The sequence below is a fragment of the Apis cerana genome, linkage group LG14 (genome assembly GCF_029169275.1).
Source record: "Apis cerana isolate GH-2021 linkage group LG14, AcerK_1.0, whole genome shotgun sequence".
Taxonomy (NCBI): Eukaryota; Metazoa; Arthropoda; class Insecta; order Hymenoptera; family Apidae; genus Apis; species Apis cerana.
The window spans coordinates 10477094-10498605 of record NC_083865.1 but is presented as its reverse complement, the minus strand read 5'-3'; the positions used below and the strand labels follow the sequence as shown (position 1 = coordinate 10498605).

At 28.4% G+C, this 21512-nt stretch overlaps 1 protein-coding gene and 2 long non-coding RNA genes across 9 annotated transcripts; all 3 read right to left on the bottom strand.

Moving 5' to 3' along the window:
- Positions 1–30: 30 nt before the first annotated feature.
- On the bottom strand, positions 31–1446 carry LOC133667304 (uncharacterized). Its single transcript, XR_009832673.1, has 3 exons — positions 1147–1446; positions 599–922; positions 31–436 (listed from the first exon to the last, which is right to left on the bottom strand). It is a non-coding gene; the product is annotated as an uncharacterized LOC133667304 (long non-coding RNA).
- Positions 1447–10221: 8775 nt separating this feature from the next.
- On the bottom strand, positions 10222–11525 carry LOC133667280 (uncharacterized). Its single transcript, XR_009832619.1, has 3 exons — positions 11035–11525; positions 10584–10867; positions 10222–10457 (listed from the first exon to the last, which is right to left on the bottom strand). It is a non-coding gene; the product is annotated as an uncharacterized LOC133667280 (long non-coding RNA).
- A 2550-nt stretch (positions 11526–14075) lies between these two features.
- Positions 14076–20677, bottom strand: LOC108001039 (zinc finger-containing ubiquitin peptidase 1). 7 transcript variants are annotated; one of them, XM_062084861.1, is made up of 9 exons: positions 19044–20677; positions 18590–18825; positions 17762–18015; positions 17371–17686; positions 16836–17263; positions 16338–16740; positions 16142–16269; positions 15845–16068; positions 14076–15726 (listed from the first exon to the last, which is right to left on the bottom strand). In XM_062084861.1, exons 2-9 carry the CDS (start codon positions 18793–18795, stop codon positions 15682–15684), a joined length of 2004 nt encoding a protein of 667 aa, XP_061940845.1. In that variant the 5' UTR covers positions 18796–18825; positions 19044–20677; the 3' UTR covers positions 14076–15681. The 7 variants fall into 7 exon arrangements, with proteins under 7 accessions (XP_061940845.1, XP_061940844.1, XP_061940846.1 ...); XM_062084860.1 differs by having other exon boundaries at positions 19918–20676; XM_062084862.1 differs by having other exon boundaries at positions 17371–17674; positions 19044–20671.
- Between the last annotated feature and the right edge of the window lie 835 nt (positions 20678–21512).

Genomic DNA, 21512 nt, shown 5'->3' with positions numbered 1-21512 from the left:
TTGATCAAATAACTTAAAATGTTACTCTGAAGGATTTTGAATTAAAAAAATTCAAACTAATTATTGTATTACACTGATAATTATATAATAATAATTATTATATGTTTTGGCATTATTAAAATTACTAAACATTTTATATTAATCAAAAACGCGAAGCGTAAGAAGACCCTAGCCTGAACTAATAAATAAAACACAAAAGAAATAATCGTTACTACTCGCGGATAATTATTATAAATAAATATCCGCGGTCATTGTGCTCGTGCAAAATTCTACGTATACAACCAGTCACTCGTGTCGATTCGGATCTTTCATCCTACGACATGGTTGAGTGACCGGAGGAACCAAAAACCATGCGACTCACCATATGATGCGACGAACGCTTTCACTGTTACCATAGCCCATCAGGTACATCAGGAAGTCATCAGGTAGAAGAAATCTGTGACAAAATATCATAATTAAAAACACGGTTCTGATTACTTGAAAAAATTCAAAAATTAAAATAGGAAACTATTAAATATACAACATGTAATAATGATATTAAAATTCCAGTTAATTTCTATTTAGAAGAATAAAAATTTAGATATAAAAGCGTAATTACCTCTTCGCGTGATGGATGATCGCCTTATTCTCTTGAGAGAAGCACTGACTCTACCCTGTGCCGAAAACGAATATTTAAAATAAAAAAAAATAAAAATAAGAAGTTAACAACGCGTCCGTATAAATTATAATCGGCGAACAAACACTGATTCTATCTTCGCGTTTGATCATTCTAATTAAAATTTAATTTAAGAGCTGTTGTGCTCTAAAAAAATATTCAAAATACTATAACGAAGCAAACACTGATTCTACTAACCACATTGCACGTGGTCACAAATATTTTTTAAGATTAAAATCCAAAAATCTTCATAAAGATCATCAGCATCTGTGAAATAAAATATGAAATATTGTATTGTAATTTTTTTCTTAAAAATATAACATTCGTTATTTAAAATCGTAATAATAGTAATACAAAATAAAACTATATTTAACTTCAAATATTAATAAAAAAAAATTAAATTTCTAATAAATTTTAATAATAATAAAAGTATGAAATTCTAATGTAAAAGATTAAAATTTAAAAAATGAAAATCTAATGATTCTTCTTACCTCTTCGCGTGGTGGATGATCGCCTTATTCTCTTGAGAGAAGCACTGACTCTACCCTGTGCCGAAAACGAAAATTGAGAATAAAAAAAAAAATAAAAAATAAGAAACTTTAATAACGCGTCCGTATATATTATAATCGGCGAACAAACACTGATTCTATCTTCGCGTTTGATTATTCTAATTAAATTTAATAAGAGCTGTTGTGCTCTAAAAAATATTCAAAATACTATGACGAAGCAAACACTGATTCTATTAACCGCATTGCGCGCGGTCACAAATATTTTCTGAAATTAACATTAAATTAGTAGAGGGAATAGAAGAAAAAGAAATATCTTTTTGATATTTTTCTTCTTCTTATCGAGCATTTGTTCTAGAAATATTGCCTTTCCATTTTAACTGATCATGAATTACGTATAAAAATGTTACCAATTATTTATTAATATCTGAAATTTAATAAAATATTCATTATCAGATTTTAAAATTTAATTTCCAATGATAAATCATTAAAATTTCTCATAAATTTTTTCATTTTTCTTTAACTAGAACGTAATTTTATTATGAATTGCTTAACAACAATCTAAATTAAATAATTCAAGAAAACAGAATAAAAATTTATACATACGAAATATAAAATTTTTACCACGAAAGAAAGTCACCAAGACGTCCATGGCGTCCATATTGGATTTTTTCCCGCCTTCGAGAATATTACCATACGCTATCAATTAAATCTGCGCAGAAGAAAATCAAAACTTCTAAGTAAATGAATAATATGTATGAAATTAGATTATATTAAAGTATCAAAATAAACCAAATCAAATAAAAACTCACGATATAAGCCATCTTGTAATTCGACACTCGAATTATATGAGATACGAACGAGGAACTCAAAATTATTTAATTGTCAAAAAACTATCAATTCTAACAATGTTGAATAAAATACTGAATAAACGTGTATTAATTAACGCACAAATAATAACAAAAGTAGTATAAAAAAAATAATAATATTAAAATACTGTGCAATAAATAGAACATATATCTCGAGAAAATTTCAAACGTCTAATCGTCACGAAGAATCAACGAACAATGTCACTTTGCGCTTCGATTTCGCGCATCGAATAACAAAATGGAGAGGGGATACGCTCGACAAGTCGAAACATGTTTGAACACAAATCCAATTTCTCAGAAGTGAAATATCATAAGAAATGTTTCTAGCCTCGAGCAAATTATAAACGATAGACCAAAAAAAGTAAACAATAACATACACGCGAGAAGACCCTGTACACGATATATTATATATACATTCGGGAAAATATACGATACTTTCGATTTCACGAAATGAATACGTAATAAACCGTAAAAAAGTTCTTTTACTTTAATATGACTAAAATGATAAAAAATAAAGATCAAGAAATTGTAAAATAAACGTACGTAATACGATTAAAATTATATCATAAAAAAAAGCAATATATGATTTCAAATTCTGTCTCGAAATATTCCGATACGGGACACTAATGACGCAATAGACGCAAAATGAACAATTGAAGGAAAAGACACAAAGATACGCAAAGAACTAATTAATTTCGTTTTCACTATACCGAATGGATTATTTGAAAAACTAAATTAACAATAATTGATAAATTTGGTAATAATAAAAGTAAAATAACTTACTGCGTAATCCGAATTCGCGACGACACATCCACTCCGCACAATTTTCAACTGTAGACTGACGACATGCGCAATGTGATGCGCACTGCGTTGCGCACTCCGATGCGCACTGCGATGCGCACCTATTCGTCCCGCGTTTCGAATTAAGGGATGTTCTGATTGGCTGGCTCTTAATGCTTATTTTTTTCATTCAAAAATCGCGCGAAAAATTGAAATATAATATAATACATAAATTAATTTTTGTTGCTTGTGGAATTGAAATCCTGTAAAGATATACCTATTGGAAAAAAAAAATTATTAGTAGAATTATTAATTTAACAAGATAATAAATAATTATAATGGAAAGAAGGAATTCAATAAAAAAATTAATTAAATTTAAATAAAAGTAAAAACAAAAATAAAAACAGAAAAGAAATTTAACAAAAAATAAATTCATAAAAAGTGAAAAAATAGAAAGAGAACATAATATAAAACTGAATTTGACAAATTTAATAACCGAATTTAAAATAATCAAAACACAACAATTGAATTTAACTTTAAAATAAATAAATTTAAGGAATTAAATTATATTAAATAAGAGAGAGCAATGTCGATGTAAAAATCAACAAAAGAAAAAGCAGAAAAGAATATTTAACATAATTAATTCTGAAAAAAAACGAGAAAATATATCTAAAATTCAAAGAGATTAGGAAAGATTGAAATACAAGTAAGATATTTTAAAATGGGATAAACAAAATCTGAACAGAATTAAAATATAAAGGAAAAATAACATTAAAGGTGAATAAATCTAAAAAAACGTAGAAAATGTAAATAAAATTTGAAACATAAATTAATTTAATTGGAAGAATAAATATATATATATATATAAATTAATAATAGAGTACATAAATAATGAATAATGAAAAAATTAAAAGAGAATATAACACAAAAAGTTAATTACTATAAAATAAAAAATAAAAAAGAAAGAAAGAAATAAGAGAATAATTTTATATCAAAATCAAAAAAAAAAATCCAAAAATCTAAAACAACAAAGAATGAATTTAACATAAATGTTCTTGAGTTAGAACAAACATACATAAAAAAGAAAATTTAATTATGTTTAAACGTTTTTCTTGATTTAGATAATATTTCTGTTAAATCTTTGTTCTTTATTTCAATTCTTTTAGACTTTTTTAACTTTGAGGTTAAATTCTTCTCCAATATTTTAATTTTCTTTTATTACTTCATGATAGTTAACTTTTATATTATAATCTCTTATTATGTTTTATTCATTATTTACATATTACAATATAAAGTATATTTTTTATATGTTGCAGCATTATAAGATTTAGTTAATTGTTAATGTTGCATCATATAAAAGAACTTATTAATATGATATATATAAATAATGACAAAATATAAAAACATATATATAAGAACAAAATATATATATAATAACATATATATATATAACAAACATATATATATAACAAAATATAAGAAGAAAATATAACATAAAAAAGTTAACTATAATAAACTAAAAAAGGGGTTAAAACATAACTGAAGAATGTTTTAACCTTAAAGTTAAAAAAAAATTTAAATTTAAATCTAAATCTAAAAATCTAAAAATCTAAAGCATCAAAAAATTTAACAAAAGTGTTAATTAAATTAGAAAAAACATACATAAAGAAAAACATTAAACATTGTAAATTTGATAATTTTTTTTTTCCAAATGTTTTCCTTGATTCAATATATATATTTAATATAAATATATATATTAAATATTTATGTTAATATTTGATATGATAATATTTCTGTTATATCTTTTTTTATGTTTCAATTCTTTTAAATTTTTTAATTTTCAGATTAAATTCTTCTCCTATTTTTTTCAATCTTATTTATCTTATTTATTACTTTATAACAATTAATTCTTATATTATATTCCCTTTTTATGTTTTATTATTTATGCATTACAATGATGAATTCTTTATATATTTATATATAAATAATGAATAAATAAATATATATAAACATATAAGAAGAGAATGTAACATAAAAGTTAATTATAATACAATAAAAAAAAGACTGAAATATAACTAAAGAATTTAATTTCAAAGTCAACAAAAATCTAAATCTAAAAAAAAATCTGAAATATAAAAAAAACAAATTTTTGTTGTTGTTGTTTTATATTTCATTTCTTTTAGACTTTTTTTAACTTTGAGGTTAAATTCCTCTCCAATGTTTCAATTTTTTTTATTTTATGGTAATTAACTTTTATATTATACTCTCTTTGTGAGTTTTATTCATTATTTATGTATTACAATGTTAAATTCTTTCTTTATATGTTGCAGCATTGTAAGATTTAACTAATTGTTATATAATTGCAATATGTGAAAGAATTTAATATTGTAATATAAAAGTAATGAATAAATAAATAAATATGCCAACACATAAATATATATAAACACATAAGAAGAAAATGCAACATAAGGATTAATTATTATAAAGTTAAAAAAGATTGAAGCATAGCTGAAGAATTTAATCTCAAAATTACAAAAATCTAAAAAAACTAAAACATCAAAAAAGAATTTAACAACAATAATGTTAATTGAATAAAGAAAAAAAAAAAGAAAGCATAAAAAAGAAATTTGATATAACAATTAATGAAATCTAACAAAGCTGCAAGATATAAGAGAAGAATTGAACATTCTAATATACAAAAAGAATAAGAAAAATATGGAAGAATTATTTAATCTAAAATTTAAAGAAATTCAAAGAATGTTAAAACATAAAAAAAAGATTTAATGTAAATATCAATTGAATTAGAAGAGACATATATAAAAAAAAGTAACACTTAATTAAATCTAACTGAACTTGAACAATAAAAATTGTATATTGCAATAAATAAACATAAAAACATAAAAAGAGAATATAACAAAAAAATCAACAATTATAAATTAAAAATGATTGAATCACAGGATAAGACTTTTCTCCAAAGAGGACAAGGTAGAGTAAGAATGAAGTATTATTGCCATCTCTTAGTGCTTCTAGAAAAATATTTCTTTAAAAAGATGTTTCTAGCTTGCAAGAGATGGTGCTCATGTTCAATTCTTATCTTATCTCTATTCACCATTTCTATTCATTGCTTATTTCTTATTCTTTTCCACGTGTTTCATTAGTGACATACGTAAAATTAACGTATAAATGAACGAATACGGACGAGAAATAGATTGACGCGACATCTTATAGGACTTTGTAAAATATGTTCTGAACCGAAAAAAGATTAGAGCTACGCCGTCTAGCGTAGTATACTCTAATTACGTACACAATTATTATCACTCAAAGTCACAAAGAAAAAAAAAGTCTTACACTTTATAATTTTCACAAATTATTTTATTGATATAAATTTGCAAAACGTTCAGATCCTTCGATCGTTGTGCAAAACAAACAGCAAAAGGAATTCTAAAGAACCCGGCGCGGAAGACTAAACGTGAAGATAAAATTAAAATTAAAAGATTTTCTATCAATATTTTACATTTCCATCGGTAGGAAAATGAAGAATGATTGATAGTAAAAAGCGTGCACAAAAAAAAAAAAGAAAAAAAACAAGCAAAATAAGCATCCCAAAAAGCGCTACACCATTTTACCCATCTATTTATCTACAGTATCTACTTTTCTACAATACTACACTACTTTATTTAATACCCTTGATTGTGCATGCACTTAATTCTAAATACATTTTCTTTAATCAATATCGTACAATCTTCTGCTCCTGTAAGAAATCCTGAAACAAATTTAAATAAAAAATATAACATTAACATTTTACTTATTTTAAAAGTTCTTTTTCGTATTTCTTACTTAAGAATATATAAGAATTTAAACATTTTGTTTTTAACTCTGCCTATTGAACATCTACAAATTCTCTTCACACCAACATTCACACTGATCGACTGACAAACAATTTTCGAAAAATTTATGATACGATATAAAATATGAACCACATGTGGCAAGAGGAAAATATCAATGATGGCTAGTGAACGAAGTCACGTAGCTATCAAGTATTTGTCTATAATGAGGAAATTGAGGAATTAAGGCAAGGTTAAGGTAATTTGCCTTGAAAAATTAGGAAATATTGGTTTGGAAAACGAATCAGAGTAGGGAAGGCGAGACTGCCTTTTTTTAATAATAGGAAGAACAGAACATCCCATTGTTTATAAATCCCATATATAAAAAAAATATTTCTAAATATTTCTTCTAATCTGATCCTATCTTAAATCCTATCCTACCTAATATAAAAATTAAAATATTTATTCGATGATGTAATCCATACCGTTGAAAGTTGAAGAGGATTTCTGAAACAGAATATAAAACAGAATTAAATGAAACTCAATAACAAAAATTAAATTAGTTTCTAGCAAATCACACATTAACTTGAATCTTGTTTTTTTCTTGTTTATTTTCTTCAATTCATACCTGTAACAAACTCAATTATTGGATTAGTAATTAAAAAATTTTAATTTACATCTAGGAATAAAAAGAAAAATTAAATCAAAAAAAAATCGAATTATCAAAATGTTGTTAAGCAATCTATGATTTTAAATGAAAGATATTCATCGATGCAAAGAATAAAATACATTTTTACAATAGTAAACAAATGCTCTTAATAAGGGGGATGCTGAAAAGAGAAAAACGACGAAAAGGTAACCAGAAGGGTTACCAAAATAATTATCCACTCGATGTAAATCCGAACAAACCGTGAGTGGAATTTTTTTATATTTCGCAACACTAATATGCTAAAAATCTCAAAAGAAAACGCGAAGAGTGCTTCGTTATACTTTCAATGCATTTCTTCATTAACAAAAAAGAAAAAAAGAAAAATAAAAAAAAGTTAAAAGATTCGCGAAAACGTATACGAAACTCTAATAAACTAATTTATGCACTCATATTTTATTATAGACGCAACACTAATAGCGGAAGATTGCAGCCTTATAATCAGAGACTGCCATTGTACAATCACCCTTTGTACAGCCTTTTTGGCTGTAATAGGTGATTCAGGAACTGGAACGTAATTCCACAGTCCAAAAGTGGAAAAAATATGGGCAATTTGGGCAAATAAACGCAACACTATTATAAAAAACGCGATCTTTCATCAACGCAACACTAATTCTTCAAATGAATTTAATATAAAATTTACTATTATTTTGTAAATCTTAAAAATTACTTTAAATATCGTGATATCATAAATCATAATTATATTATAGAATAAAATCAAATTTATATTAAAAGAAAAAAAACAATAAAAAAAATAGACTAATTCATGAAAATAATTAAAAGCAACCGCGATATTCTTTTCAACGCAACGCTAATAGTAAACGCGATTATCATTTTAACGCAACTCTAATTCAACCCGTTATTTATCAATCGCAACACTAATGCAAAACCGCGATTTGCCCATGATAATTGGATGAACGATGGGCCAGCATGCAAATTGGCCAGATACGATACAACAACATATACTACGTATTACTAAAACGAGCACAATGACAAAGTAGTAACAATGACTTCCCATTCTTTGGACTCAGACAAGATCCAAAAGATGAGAAATCATTCGTTGCAGCCCTCTTCGTGACAGTTTGTCGGGCCTCTTCGGTCTTCCTCCTTCGGGCGCGATGCCCGCTGAAACTTAAATCTAGGCTCGAGATTCACTAATCGCAAACCAAAGAAAAAAAGAAAAAAAAAAGGACTAAGTCGCGAAAGCTAAGTGCATGGACGACCAACGAACGTGATGATCGTTCTCCGTACATGCACAGAATCTCAAGCGCAACGTTCGTTTCGAAAGCAAATCACGACCGCGACCGCGAAATTCGAAAAATCGATGAGAAAAACCAGAAACAAATGGCATAATCGTCCATTTATCTCAGCTTTGCCCTCGATTTATCAAATTTTATTTCCTGAAACAGGTTGTCACGCGAAAAACGCGCCTACCCGATCAGAGACTGTGACAACCTGCCCGGCCCTACCTACTTATGATTAAACAGACACACCAGAAGTATACTACCTATCCTACCTAACCCTATATTTAAAAAAATGGCAAAACAGGCACACCAACACACTCTCTCCACGGTTCTCACACATTACACCCGGGCGCAAAGAGCCTACACTAGGGAAAGCGTCCCGGGACGCCTCCGACACCCGAGCTTGCCACGCATCTTTCACGCTCTAACTTTACGTACCATTTCCCTGAAATCGACCGACGATGGCTAGTGACCATTGCGTAAATCGATACACGTGTAGATTTTAATTACAAATATTCATCAATGAAAAGACACGTGTTTCAAGACGATTGAATTAAAATTAAAATTAGTAATTTGATTGTTTATTTGTTTAATTGCTCGATACTTTAGAAAATTTGATATCGTTTAATTTAAAAGTAAGAGTAGTAATATATATCGTATGAATCGTTGGTTGTCTCATTTGTAATGAGATTAATAAGTATGTTTTCAAATATAGTGTATGGAATACGACGCAATTCCACAGCCTAGCCACACATACACCTGTGGAAAATACGTCGCGCACAATACACCAACGCATCGTCAGTCGCTAAAAAGAATTTTTTAAATTTATGGACTAGGGTCATCATGCCAGTCGCCTCTCTCTCACCCAAGTAGCACCTGGGCACGTGAGTGAGATCCTGGCAATTGACACGGAAAGGGTTAAATCTGAAAATCCTGAGCTAAAAAAAGCATTAGTATATTTTATCTAAACGGATTGATGTTCTTCAATTCAACGTGTATTCATTTTATCTTACAATTTGATAAATTTATTTCATAAATTTAACGAATTATTATTATTAATTTAATATAAAAAGGAAAAATATATAAGCAATAAACGAAAAATTTAGTTAAATAATTGACTCGAAATGGAATTAATACAAATAACTCTCAGGCGATCTCTTCGTCAAAGCATATTTTCGAAAATACAAAAAGAATTCAAAATTTATTGCTCTGATTCAGAAATCTACCTGTCGCGAAATGTTTTCTTGCACGTATTTTGTATATTTTTACACGGTGAAAATAAAACTAGAAAATTTTTATATTTCAAATCATATTTAAGTTAATAATAAAAGATTAAGGACAAAATTTAATATTGTTTATTATTATACTAATAATAATATGTATTATAATATAATAATTGAAATTTTTACTGTAAAGAAGTTGGAGGATATTCAACTTCTTCATTATATTTAAATTAAAATTTACCCAATTAAAATTTTGATTTTTTATTTAATTCTTTCAAACATATTATTTTGAATTACAGATCTCAGAATCTGTAATTGATTTTCAATTCATTATGTTGAAATTTAATCAATAATTAATCAAAATTAATAATCATTTTACTAAAAACGCGATGTGCAAGAAAACCTATCCTGATCTAATAAATAAAATACAAAAAAAAGAAATGTTACTATTCACAGGTATAATAAAGTACCCGTGGTCATTGTGCTCGTGCAAAATTCTACGTATACAACCAGTCATCCGTGTCGATTTGGATCTTTCATCCTACGACATGATTGAATGACCGGAGGAAAATAAATGCATGCGACTCACCATTCGATGCGAAGTATGAAATTCATGCTTTGATTCAAAGGAAGTTGTCATTAGGAAGAATCTGTAAAAAGGGTAGATTAAAAATTTTAATTCTTTAAAATATCGACTTTCTTTACTTTTTCATTAATAATTAAAGCAATATACGAAAAGTGAAATAAATTATACAAAATTATGCAAAAACAATTACCTCTTCGCGTGATGGATGATCGCCTTATACTGTTGAGAGAAGCACTGATTTTATCCTGTACCGAAAGCGAATATTTAAAAAAATAAAATAAAATAAAAGGCTATTGACACGACCGTGTAAGTACAATCGGCGAACAAGCACTGACTCGAACTTCGCGAATATCTATTACGATTAAATTTACTCAGAGCTATTATGCTCTACAGAAATATTTTAAAAACTACGCAACAAACACTGATTTTAATAATCGCATTGCGCGCGATCACAAAAAGTTCAATTGACTGCATCTGTAACAAAAATGAAATATTATGTTAAATCTTTTTTTAAAAATGTATCCTCTAAATTATTTAAAATTTTTTAAAAATGGAATGGATTATAAATTTTAGAAATTTAATAGGAATAAAAATTGGAAGTAAAAGAAATAAATTATAGAAGAATATACAGAAATAATTACCTCTTCGCGTGATGGATGATCGCCTTATACTGTTGAGAGAAGCACTGATTTTATCCTGTACCGAAAGCGAATGTTTAAAAAAAATAAAATAAAATAAAAGACTATTAACACGACCGTGTAAGTAACAATCGGCGAACAAACACTGACTCGAACTTCGCGAATATCTATTACAATTAAATTTACTTAGAGCTATTATGCTCTACAGAAATATTTTAAAAACTACGCAACAAACACTGACGCTAATAACCGCATTGCACGCGGTCAACAATTGTCTGAAAATAAAATATATTAGTAGGAAGGAATGATATAGAAAAGGAAGTAAAATATGGAAATATTTTGCTTCTTTTTCATATCTAACGTTTGCTGAACAAAATACTGCTAATTTTTTAAAGATATTAATTATTATTTATTATATTGGATAATAAATATTATTGGAATTTAGATTATATTGTTGTAATTGTATATTTTTAAGAGAACTTCGTCGTGTATTATAAATATTCGAATATGATTTGAGACAAATTAAAATTCAAAACAAAACATTTCTAAACGCTACGCTGTATTATCGTTCGAGACAAGGAAAGAATGTAAACAAAGACCAAATGTCGTTATTACTTTTAGAAGAAATTTTCGATCAATTTTGTCAATTTTGTTAATTTGAAACGAAAAGATAATTATATTATATTGAAAATAGAAATATAATTTCTTTAACCTTCTTTCAATTTCATCTTGATATTTCAAAAAAATATTTAATATATTAACTACGAATTATTTGTTAAATATATATATATATATATATATATATATTTAACAATATATATATATATATATATATATCGATTGTATATAAAATATTATTACCATAGTTCAATAAAAAAACAATAGTATACATACGTATATTATGTAAATTGTTGAACGTTACCACGTTTCCAAAGCGCGGGATCAACTATTTGAAATAATTGAAAAACCATCATGGCGCCCTCATTCTAAATTGGCGTTTTATTTCTTCGAAATCATACATATTTGCGTTCAATTTATAATCTATACAAAAAAAGACCAAAAATTTAATTTAATTATAAAAACTAAAGTTAATTAAAATAAAGAAAGACAATAAAAACAATAAATTCTACTGCAAAAGTTTAAAAATGTAATCGGGTAATAGCCGTTCAACAAGAAAAGACAGAAAAATTCGAAATTTTTTTAATTTTCTATTATAAAGATAGAAATCTTTAATAAATTATTAAATAAAAGACAACTGATGAAATAAAGATAATAATAACATATAAATACCTCAAAAAAATAACAGTGGAAATATCACAAAGTTGACGAACACGACGACACTGATTCAAAATATACGTCTTACTTCCACGACGTTCGACACTACAATGAGTCATAGCGCCGTAAATTTGGCGCGACACGGTTCCCCCTCTTTCCATCTGCGCAGTAAACCAAAATTCTCTACGCCGCGTCGTAGAAATTTTCTATATTAACAAATCATGAAAATGACAAATCAGATATTCATTAAAAATTTTTATGTTATATTAATTAATTAATATAAAAAATTAAACAATGTTTTTCAATATATATAATATTTTTTAATAACAAAATATAACTTCAATTAACCGGAAACTCGATTAACGATTATCAATGAATCAATTAATCGAATTATCGATTATATTCTTTTTTATGAAAGAGAATGAAAAAGAAGCATATTATATACATTATTATATATATTTCAATATATATTATGTATATTTTTACATACATAATATTACATATTATGTATATTTTTCAATATATTTTAATATATAAAATGTAATTTCAATTAATTAGAAAGTCGATTAACGATTAATTGTAATCTCAATTAATCGAATTATCGATTATATAAGTTCTCTTTTTTTTAGAAATAAAAAAAACATTACATACGAATGATTTAATAAAACATATATAAGTGCAAAAATAATAAAATAAAAATACATACGTATTAAAAATTGTTATAAGAAAAACATTTTTAGTATAAACAATTTAAAAAAAAAAACTTGTTTTTAATATATAAATTAATGTATTTTAATTGATCTTTATTTATATGAATTTGTCTATTTTTTCATTAAATCAATCATTGAATGAAGATTCTATTATACAATAATTATTTAAGTTATTTAGAAAGAAATGTTTTATCCATATATTTCGAATTTCGTGAACATGAATCTCATAGAGGCGCTGAAACTAATGCAACTGCATCAAAAGCTTTAGGTATATGTTAACGTTTCTAATAAAACATTATATTGTACAAAATATTATCTTTCTTATATAATAATGGGTATTATAAATGATAAACCAAACGTCAGTGCAGAATCAAAAGATGTGCAAAAATCTGATAAACCATTGAAACCTTGTTGTGCTTGTCCTGAAACGAAAAAAGCAAGAGATGATTGGTATGTTTATATTTTATTTATTTAATAAACAATATTAAACAATGATAATATTTTTGCTTAAAAAATATATTTAATTCATAAATTTTTAAAATTACGAATAAAATAATTTTTAACGAAATCTATTATATTAAATTAATTTTCTCTTATCTATGAATCAATACATAACCTTATCTTAAAATATACATTCTATTACAAATATTTTGAAATAAAATTTTAATTTTTTTTTTCAGTATTATTACCAAAGGTGAAGAAAACTGCAGGGATTTAATAGAAGCACATAAAACTTGTATGCGATCACTAGGATTTAATATATAAATAAATATATAAATATGTTACTGTAGATGATGTAACAAATTCTCAGGTTATATTTTGTTTGTAGAAACAAACTTTGTATTTGAATAAATAATATTTAATTTATACAAATGATATAATATTTTTTTAACAATATTAATATTAAATATTTAATTTAGATTAGAGAAAAATAAATTATTTTGTTCGTATCAAATGTATTCTTTATTTAAATTTCTCTACCTTCACATATATAAGTTTTTATATTGAGATGAAAAAAATATTCTGTTTTTCAAATGGTATAAAACAATCACACATAAATTGGGAATTCTAACACAAAGCATATATTTTAATTTGACATGTGAATAATTTAAAGTTTTTTTTACACTCGCTTAACAATTCCATAATTTGCTTTGCCTGAACAATCCAAAATGTTGAACATATTCTTAATCAATGATGAATTTAATGCAAGTAATAATTGTTATTTTCTTGTCAATCATATTTTATATGATCTTAATAAATAGAAAGACAAATATTTATCCAATTAGTGCCCTTTATATGTAACATTCATTCATGTAAAATAATAAAGCATAATAATAATCTTTAATAATATTTTCCACAATAACAAATATCAAAGTTCTTAATGATTTTCAACTATAATAAATAGAAGTTGTGTATATTGATATAATTTACAATAAATATAATAAATATCATAATAATAATAATAATAATAATAATAATAATAATAATAATAATAACAATATTAATGATTATAATTATAAGAATAAAAATAATATAACTTTTAATTATTTTATATAAATAACAAGGTAATGGACTGTCTGATCTTTTTCTCTCTCAACATTGTGTATAACTTACATGTTAAGGTATGGATAAGTCTTAAAGTAATCCAATAATTAAATATATTATTCATAAATAGTATGAAAGTAGTTGTACTTTATGTATGAGTGAATGAAGTGTAATATAACGAAGAATGTGTGCACATATGTGTATATGTATATAGATAAATGTATATATAATATATGGAAATATGTCATTTATTCTTGTAGACACTCCAAAAACTGTGTAAAAACAACGATAATAAGAATTTATTTGGGAATAGTTTTTTTAGAACGATTTATAAAATTCATCATATATAACGCGAATTGTGATTATATCATTATTGGTACTTATACTGACTAAAAATTGACAATGAATATTGTGACAATAATATTTATTAAAAATGTAAAATACAAGTGAAAGAAGTTAAAACGCGGACAATGCTTTTTTTTTTTAATGATTATATGGAGTGTCTCCAAAAATATTAAGAATCGATGATTAGCATTAAATTGTTAACAGCATCACAGCTACGAAAGAGTCTCATTTTTCAAGCTCTGCCATGGCTTTTTTCGCTGATGCAACCGATCGGCATAAGTCGATTTATCGATTAAAAATTAGCACAACCTGTTCGGTGCGACGAAAATTGAGCAGAACATTATTTAGACCAAAAAATTTCAATCGAATCGATTTTGAAATATCTTTAAAATACATCCTGATTATAACTTTCTTTCTCAAGCACACATCAAAGTACAATATTTTTAATGCTGATAAAAAAAATTAATTTTCGCGATATATAGATTTTTTTTTTTAAAAATTGTAATTTTTATAAGTTCATCAATTTTAATTCCAAAATTCTGAACCGCGACGCAGGCTTAAATACACGTGATTTGAGAAACCGACATACGACGGCGAAAATATGCAAGAATATATTGTTAAATAATATTTTTGCAACTACTATGATGGAGCAAATCCCCTATTAATAAAACCTAGAACATTGCGGTCATGTAACTTTAAGGATGCCGGACAAAATTGGTTTCAGGCAGTCTATCGTCTTTCCAAAAGATTTAACTTCTTTTCGAGCCAGTAACTCTCACCTATCTTGTGGTACACGAATTAAACGTAACACTTTGCTTTCCTGAAATTATAGAAATTATATAAAGATATAGTGAAATAAAATATAGACTCATAAAATAAAGGAATGAAAATATAAAAAATAAATAAATTTTAGAAAAATTTTAAATAAGAGAAATTACATGATATTCTAAATCAGTTTCCATAATACCGGTAACGGCAACAACTTGATACTGTCTTGCTTTCATCGCTGCAATCGATTTTCGCACCAAACGCATTGCACCGAGTGCACTACTTGTATTGTTAAATTGTGCCATTTGTGGTGGGCTATGGCTTGGATCGAGTACTAGCATTGTTATTGAACCATCTCTTAATTGTTCTACTCCTATTATTGTTCTACTATGACCTATGAATGAGAATAATATTTAATTTTTTTCCTAATTTTATTTTTTTTTTTTTTTTTTTACAGAAATCTTTACCTTGATGCTGTAAATAAAGAGGTGGCTTAAAATCATCGCAACGTTGGAAATATTGTAAAACCCAATTAAACATTTCAGGATGTCCACCATCAGAATTAGTTGGTGTATAAAAATCTATTAACTGACATCTAAAATGGAAATATTATATATAATGTGATTCCGATAAAGAAAGATGAATGAAAATTGAAAAACATACTTTATTCTCAAACTAGATAATAATATGACTACTTCTGTAGGACCAATCCATTTTCTAGTATTCACCAATTTTCCTCCCAATTGTTCTGCTCCTTGGGTATCAAAACCTTGAGCCCAAGCCCACTCTATCATTTTCTGAAGTCTAGAGATCGACGGTATTGAACTTCGTAATGGATTCTTGGTAGAACTACCACTATCCAAACCAGAATTCCATGCTTTATAAACTAACTCATTATACCCTGTATGTTGTAAAAGTGATGAAATTAACATTTGCAAATTTCTGTAACCACATCCCCATCCTTTGTCTCCATAAGTAGTAGCATAATGGTCTACAGTAGAACACATCCAGGTGCTTAATACATTACTACATGCTTGACTGACAGCTCGTATTTTGGGAACTAATCCTATAACAAATTATGATATAGATATTGATATTGATAACAAAAAATATTCTTAATATTATGAAAGAATATTTAAAAAAAAAAAAAAAAATTATTACCGCGTGTACAGGAGCTGCCATCATCGATACCGCTACTTTCAGCTACTCTGAGTTCAGTTTGTCTTTCGTAATAATCAGCAATCGTCATTTCTCCTGAATATACAGCCCGCTGCATATTGGTAACACTTTGTTCCCTAAAATTTCCCTGATTGTCCATCCCATATTGAGCTCTTAACAATTCAAATTCACGTTGTTCGCGTAATTTTCTGAGCTCCTTTTCAAGTCTTTCCATATCTTTTGCTAACATTCTATCAGTAGATAAATCCGGAGTTATAGGGGATGGAGTACACTTTTTACTGAAATGTTCTTCAATATGTGCAGTCAATTCATCATTGCTTTTAAACGAGGTACTAAAGCAAACTGGGCATGCAGGTGTATCACTACCAATGGTCGCTTGAGCCATTTGGGAAGCTGCACCATTTGCAGGACTGTATAAAAGAATAAAACATATAATATAATTAATAATAATAATCAATTCAAATATGATTTAATGTACATATTACATTAAATTAATGTAATATAAATTTTACTTTACCTTAATATATCTTTATGCTCTATATTAACATGTAATTCAAGATCAGAAGAATTTGGAAAAGACGTAATGCATAAAGGGCAGTTAAAAACACCATCACGAGATGGTGGAGATTCAGGTGGAAAGGACGGCGAAGTAAGATCAAAATGTTGTCTGTTGATATGCTCTTCTAGCCTTGATGGGTTGTCAGAACTGTAGGGACACATAGGACATTCTTGAACTGGAAGTTTTGGTGAAGCATGAGAACGCAATTGTAAATTTAGGCCTGAACGCAGTGGAGATCCATGTCCAGCTGCACCTTCTATAACTGAAAAATTATCTTGATTATTCTACTTCATAGAAATTTTAATTCATAATTGATCATTGATGTTTTTTCATCAAATTCTTCTAATACCATTATTAACATTCCCAATGTTATTGTTGTTGTTATTATTATTCATATTAGAACTAGGAATTTGTGGCTCTGATTTTAATATCTCTTGTTGCTGCTTAGCACGAGGACTAAACGAACTACTCCAACCATTTTGAAGAAGCGGAGGACTTGGAGACATGGTTGGAGAAGGACATGGACCACGACATTCATCATGTCTTCTATCATCCACTAATGAATCATCATCAATAAATGCCATCATGTCACTCTCTGGAGTACTATAAAACAATTATTATCTTATATTAATATTTAAAACATATGTTGATTGTATATACATATATAAATACAAATAAACAAATAAACAAATAAATAAAAATATTAAATACTTTTCACTATCAATACGTATAAATTCATATTCTATTTTCTTTTTATAATTTTTTATCGTGTTTTATATAATTAATTAAAATCTATAGAAATTTACATAATAATAAATTATACACTAAATTACAAATAATAATAGATATAATAATAGAAAAACAAAGTAAATAGTAAGTATCCAAATGTAAATATCAGAAATGATGAATATATTTAGTTCCGACTTATTGCATTTTATTTTTTATCTATTCAATGAATTTTCTGTTCTATTCGAAAAATCTTTCAAGAAATATTCCGCATGTAAATAATTTCGTTACAAGAATCACAAACTTCGTATATTAGCGACATCTAAGGCCCATCTTTGCCGCCATTTTTCTCGCAATCGGACTAATTTAAACAGTTTAAACGGCGTTTCGAAACAAAAATTCGTGAAAAATAATAAAAAAAATATATAAACTATAATTGGTATAAATATACCTAGGTGTTAAGTAATCGAGATGAGCACTATTAACGTGTGTCAACATCTCCGTTGGTGATATTTCGCCTAAATCGCAAAAGGGGCAATTTGCGGCTCCTTGAAGATGATAGAAAACCATATGAGATCTCATCTCTTCATCATTGAAACCTTCTAGACCGCAAATTTCGCACGTGTAATTCATTTCCGGAGGTTTACTGGCCGCCATTTTTAACACATTCAATCAACACTTATTGACCTATGATAAAAATAAAAATAAAAATTATTATTAATTAAATTCCATCAAGTCATTTGTGGAAGATCACTTAAATATCCGTTCAATGTATTCCGTTTACGAATAAAATTTGCTGTCGAACAGCAACTTGGATATTACATAAATTATTTCGAATTACAAATCAATTTTTAAACAAATGCAAGCAACATTGTTATATTAATCCAATAAAAAAAGACATTTACATTTCCATTTAAAAATTACTCTATATTATTCCCCTCGACGAAACAAATAACAGAAATATATACGGTTTAAGCGAAATAAATTGCGACAGTGCATCAAAACTGCATCGTCGTGTATTTTCCTCGGAGAATCGATAATTGAATTCAGGGTCGCGTACAAGTGTCCGCGATTGTATCGTGGTTACCCGTTAGCTTTCTCGCGAATTGCATATCGCAAACGCGTGATTGTCGACCGTACCATACAAAAACACCGTAACACGAGTAAAATATATTACGACTCGTTTCCGTTGCATTGTACCGGTTGATTTATGGCCAAAAAACCCACATAACTCATCCGTGATACGACGATTTCCTCGAATGGAAGACATCCCAATACGATGGGATTCGTTTGTTGAATCGTGATTTCCTCGTGTAGGAGGAAATGCAAACGCGACCTCTCACCTCCGCTTCCCTTTATCACCTGTATCATCTCTCGCTACTGTGGCCGCGTGTCAATCAATGCATTTCCATAGCCGGCGAGAATTTCATACTTTTATTATCACCGAACGGAAATAAAAATTTCGATCGTAGAATCAAAGAAGACGACGATGGCGATGTCAACGATCACGACGGCGAACGTAACGACGAACGAGGAAGAATCAAAAGAATGGAAGAAGGGCGCACTTTCCATGTCATTTTTTTCATAACGAGAAGAACTTTCGCGTTATCTTTTCGCTCGTTCACTCTCGATAATAATTAGGCCCAATAACGAATTAGTGACAGAAAGGAGTACACGTTCGGTTGCTGGGTTGGTGGGTTGACCCATTTTAAATTCGCTGTATCCTTACACTCGCGCTTTCAACTTTTCCGTAACATCCAATACATCCGTGACACTCACCAAATTAATAAAACTTAGTTTACACACAGTTCGCTTTTTTTTTTCTTTTTTTTTTCTCCAACACTTTTTCACGACGTAACGCACACAGCAAGGCGTCCGTGCAGGCCAGAGTGCCTAACACGGCGCCTCGTTTGCCTCCATATGACAGCGCCAATACACCCCGACACTTTCACGGAAAGAGAGTTTCTCGTTTCGCCACCCCACCGTGTGTCAATCCTCCACCACTGGTCTCTCTCGAGGGTTGCGATTCATAGGCAGACCTTGCCGAAGGCGCCACCCTCGCCACGTTGTGCGCGGTCGGTAAAGACTTTCGAGAAAAGACTCTCTCTTTTATTTTTCTATCGTTAATTTCTCACGCTCGATCCGCTTCGTTTCCTTCGATCCTTCGATCGAAAAAAATTAATACTTTACGCGATTATTTTTACGATTAATTGATTCGTTCGATCTCGATAGAATGTTTCGTACGATATATCAGGCACGTTTCACAATGAAGTTTGCTTAGATCTCGATGGTAAAACTATGGAGAATTTCATTGCGCGTGTGCAGCGAGGCGAATTTTCACGAGAATAAACAGTGCATATATCAGGTTACAACGACAATGGGCTCAATGGAGGGCACCTTCAGACTGTAAACTCAAAGATATTCGAATCTTATTTATGATACCGGATGGAATATGTTTCCGGAATGTTTCGAACTATACAATACTAACTTTACAAATAACATTACCGAGGATTTATGCGAGGAATAACGGTGATCGTTTAAATTAAATAAAAGAGACCGTTTTAGAAAATCTTATTCTATCTAATTATCGTAAAAATCTTATCGCTTATTACTTTCTTGACCTTTCAGAGACGATTTCCTTACGCATGAGTTCGAAGAAATTCTCGATCACTCGTATTTTTCGAAGCACGTTCAATTACGCGTCTCGGTTCAGTTTCTTTCTCTCGTATACCTATTGTCCTTCCGCGATCAAGTTTTCCATAATGACAAGCCGGCAAACTAGCAAGACGGTGTCGAAGCTGTGCATTATCCAAATCGAAAAGAATAACGATTAACCCGGCATCAATGACAAATTCGTTTCGTGCATAAACATACAGGGACGTATACGTATATAAACTTTGACAATATTACAGTTAATATAAATTTACGGTTAATCGATCGATTCGTTATATGTGTATATATATATATAAATATATATGTGGCAATGGGAAAGGAAGAATTTCATCGTTCGATACATCGATCGAGGCCGTGCCAAGGCGTGGAGGAAAATCGAAAATCTCTTTATTACGCAGGTGGAATATATGGGCCTCGCACTGCTTGTAGCACAATGTGATCGAAAGAAGGGGAGGGGGAGGGGTAGACATTGCGAATTCCGATCATGATTAAGACATTCCTCCGGCGCTGTCGCATAACGCGCGACAAATTTACGCGAGAAACTCGATTTCTCACGATCACCGTACTAAGAGATATTCGTCGAGTCGTTGGTCCTCGTCTTCTCGATGCCTCTAGTTCATTGACATGCAGCCGACGATTGACGGAGGATACAATGTTCACAGAACTATTTGGTCTTTCCCCTTGGTCGCGCGCGCTCGCCC

Bases quoted from the DNA above. Each gene is read 5' to 3' on its own strand.
- LOC108001039 (XM_062084861.1), bottom strand. From the start codon at position 18,795: ATGGCGGCCAGTAAACCTCCGGAAATGAATTACACGTGCGAAATTTGC. The intron at 17,687-17,761 runs GTATTAGAAGAA...AGAATAATCAAG, and splicing joins CATTGGGAATGTTAATAATG to ATAATTTTTCAGTTATAGAA. The intron at 16,270-16,337 runs GTATGTTTTTCA...TTTCCATTTTAG, and splicing joins TTATCTAGTTTGAGAATAAA to ATGTCAGTTAATAGATTTTT.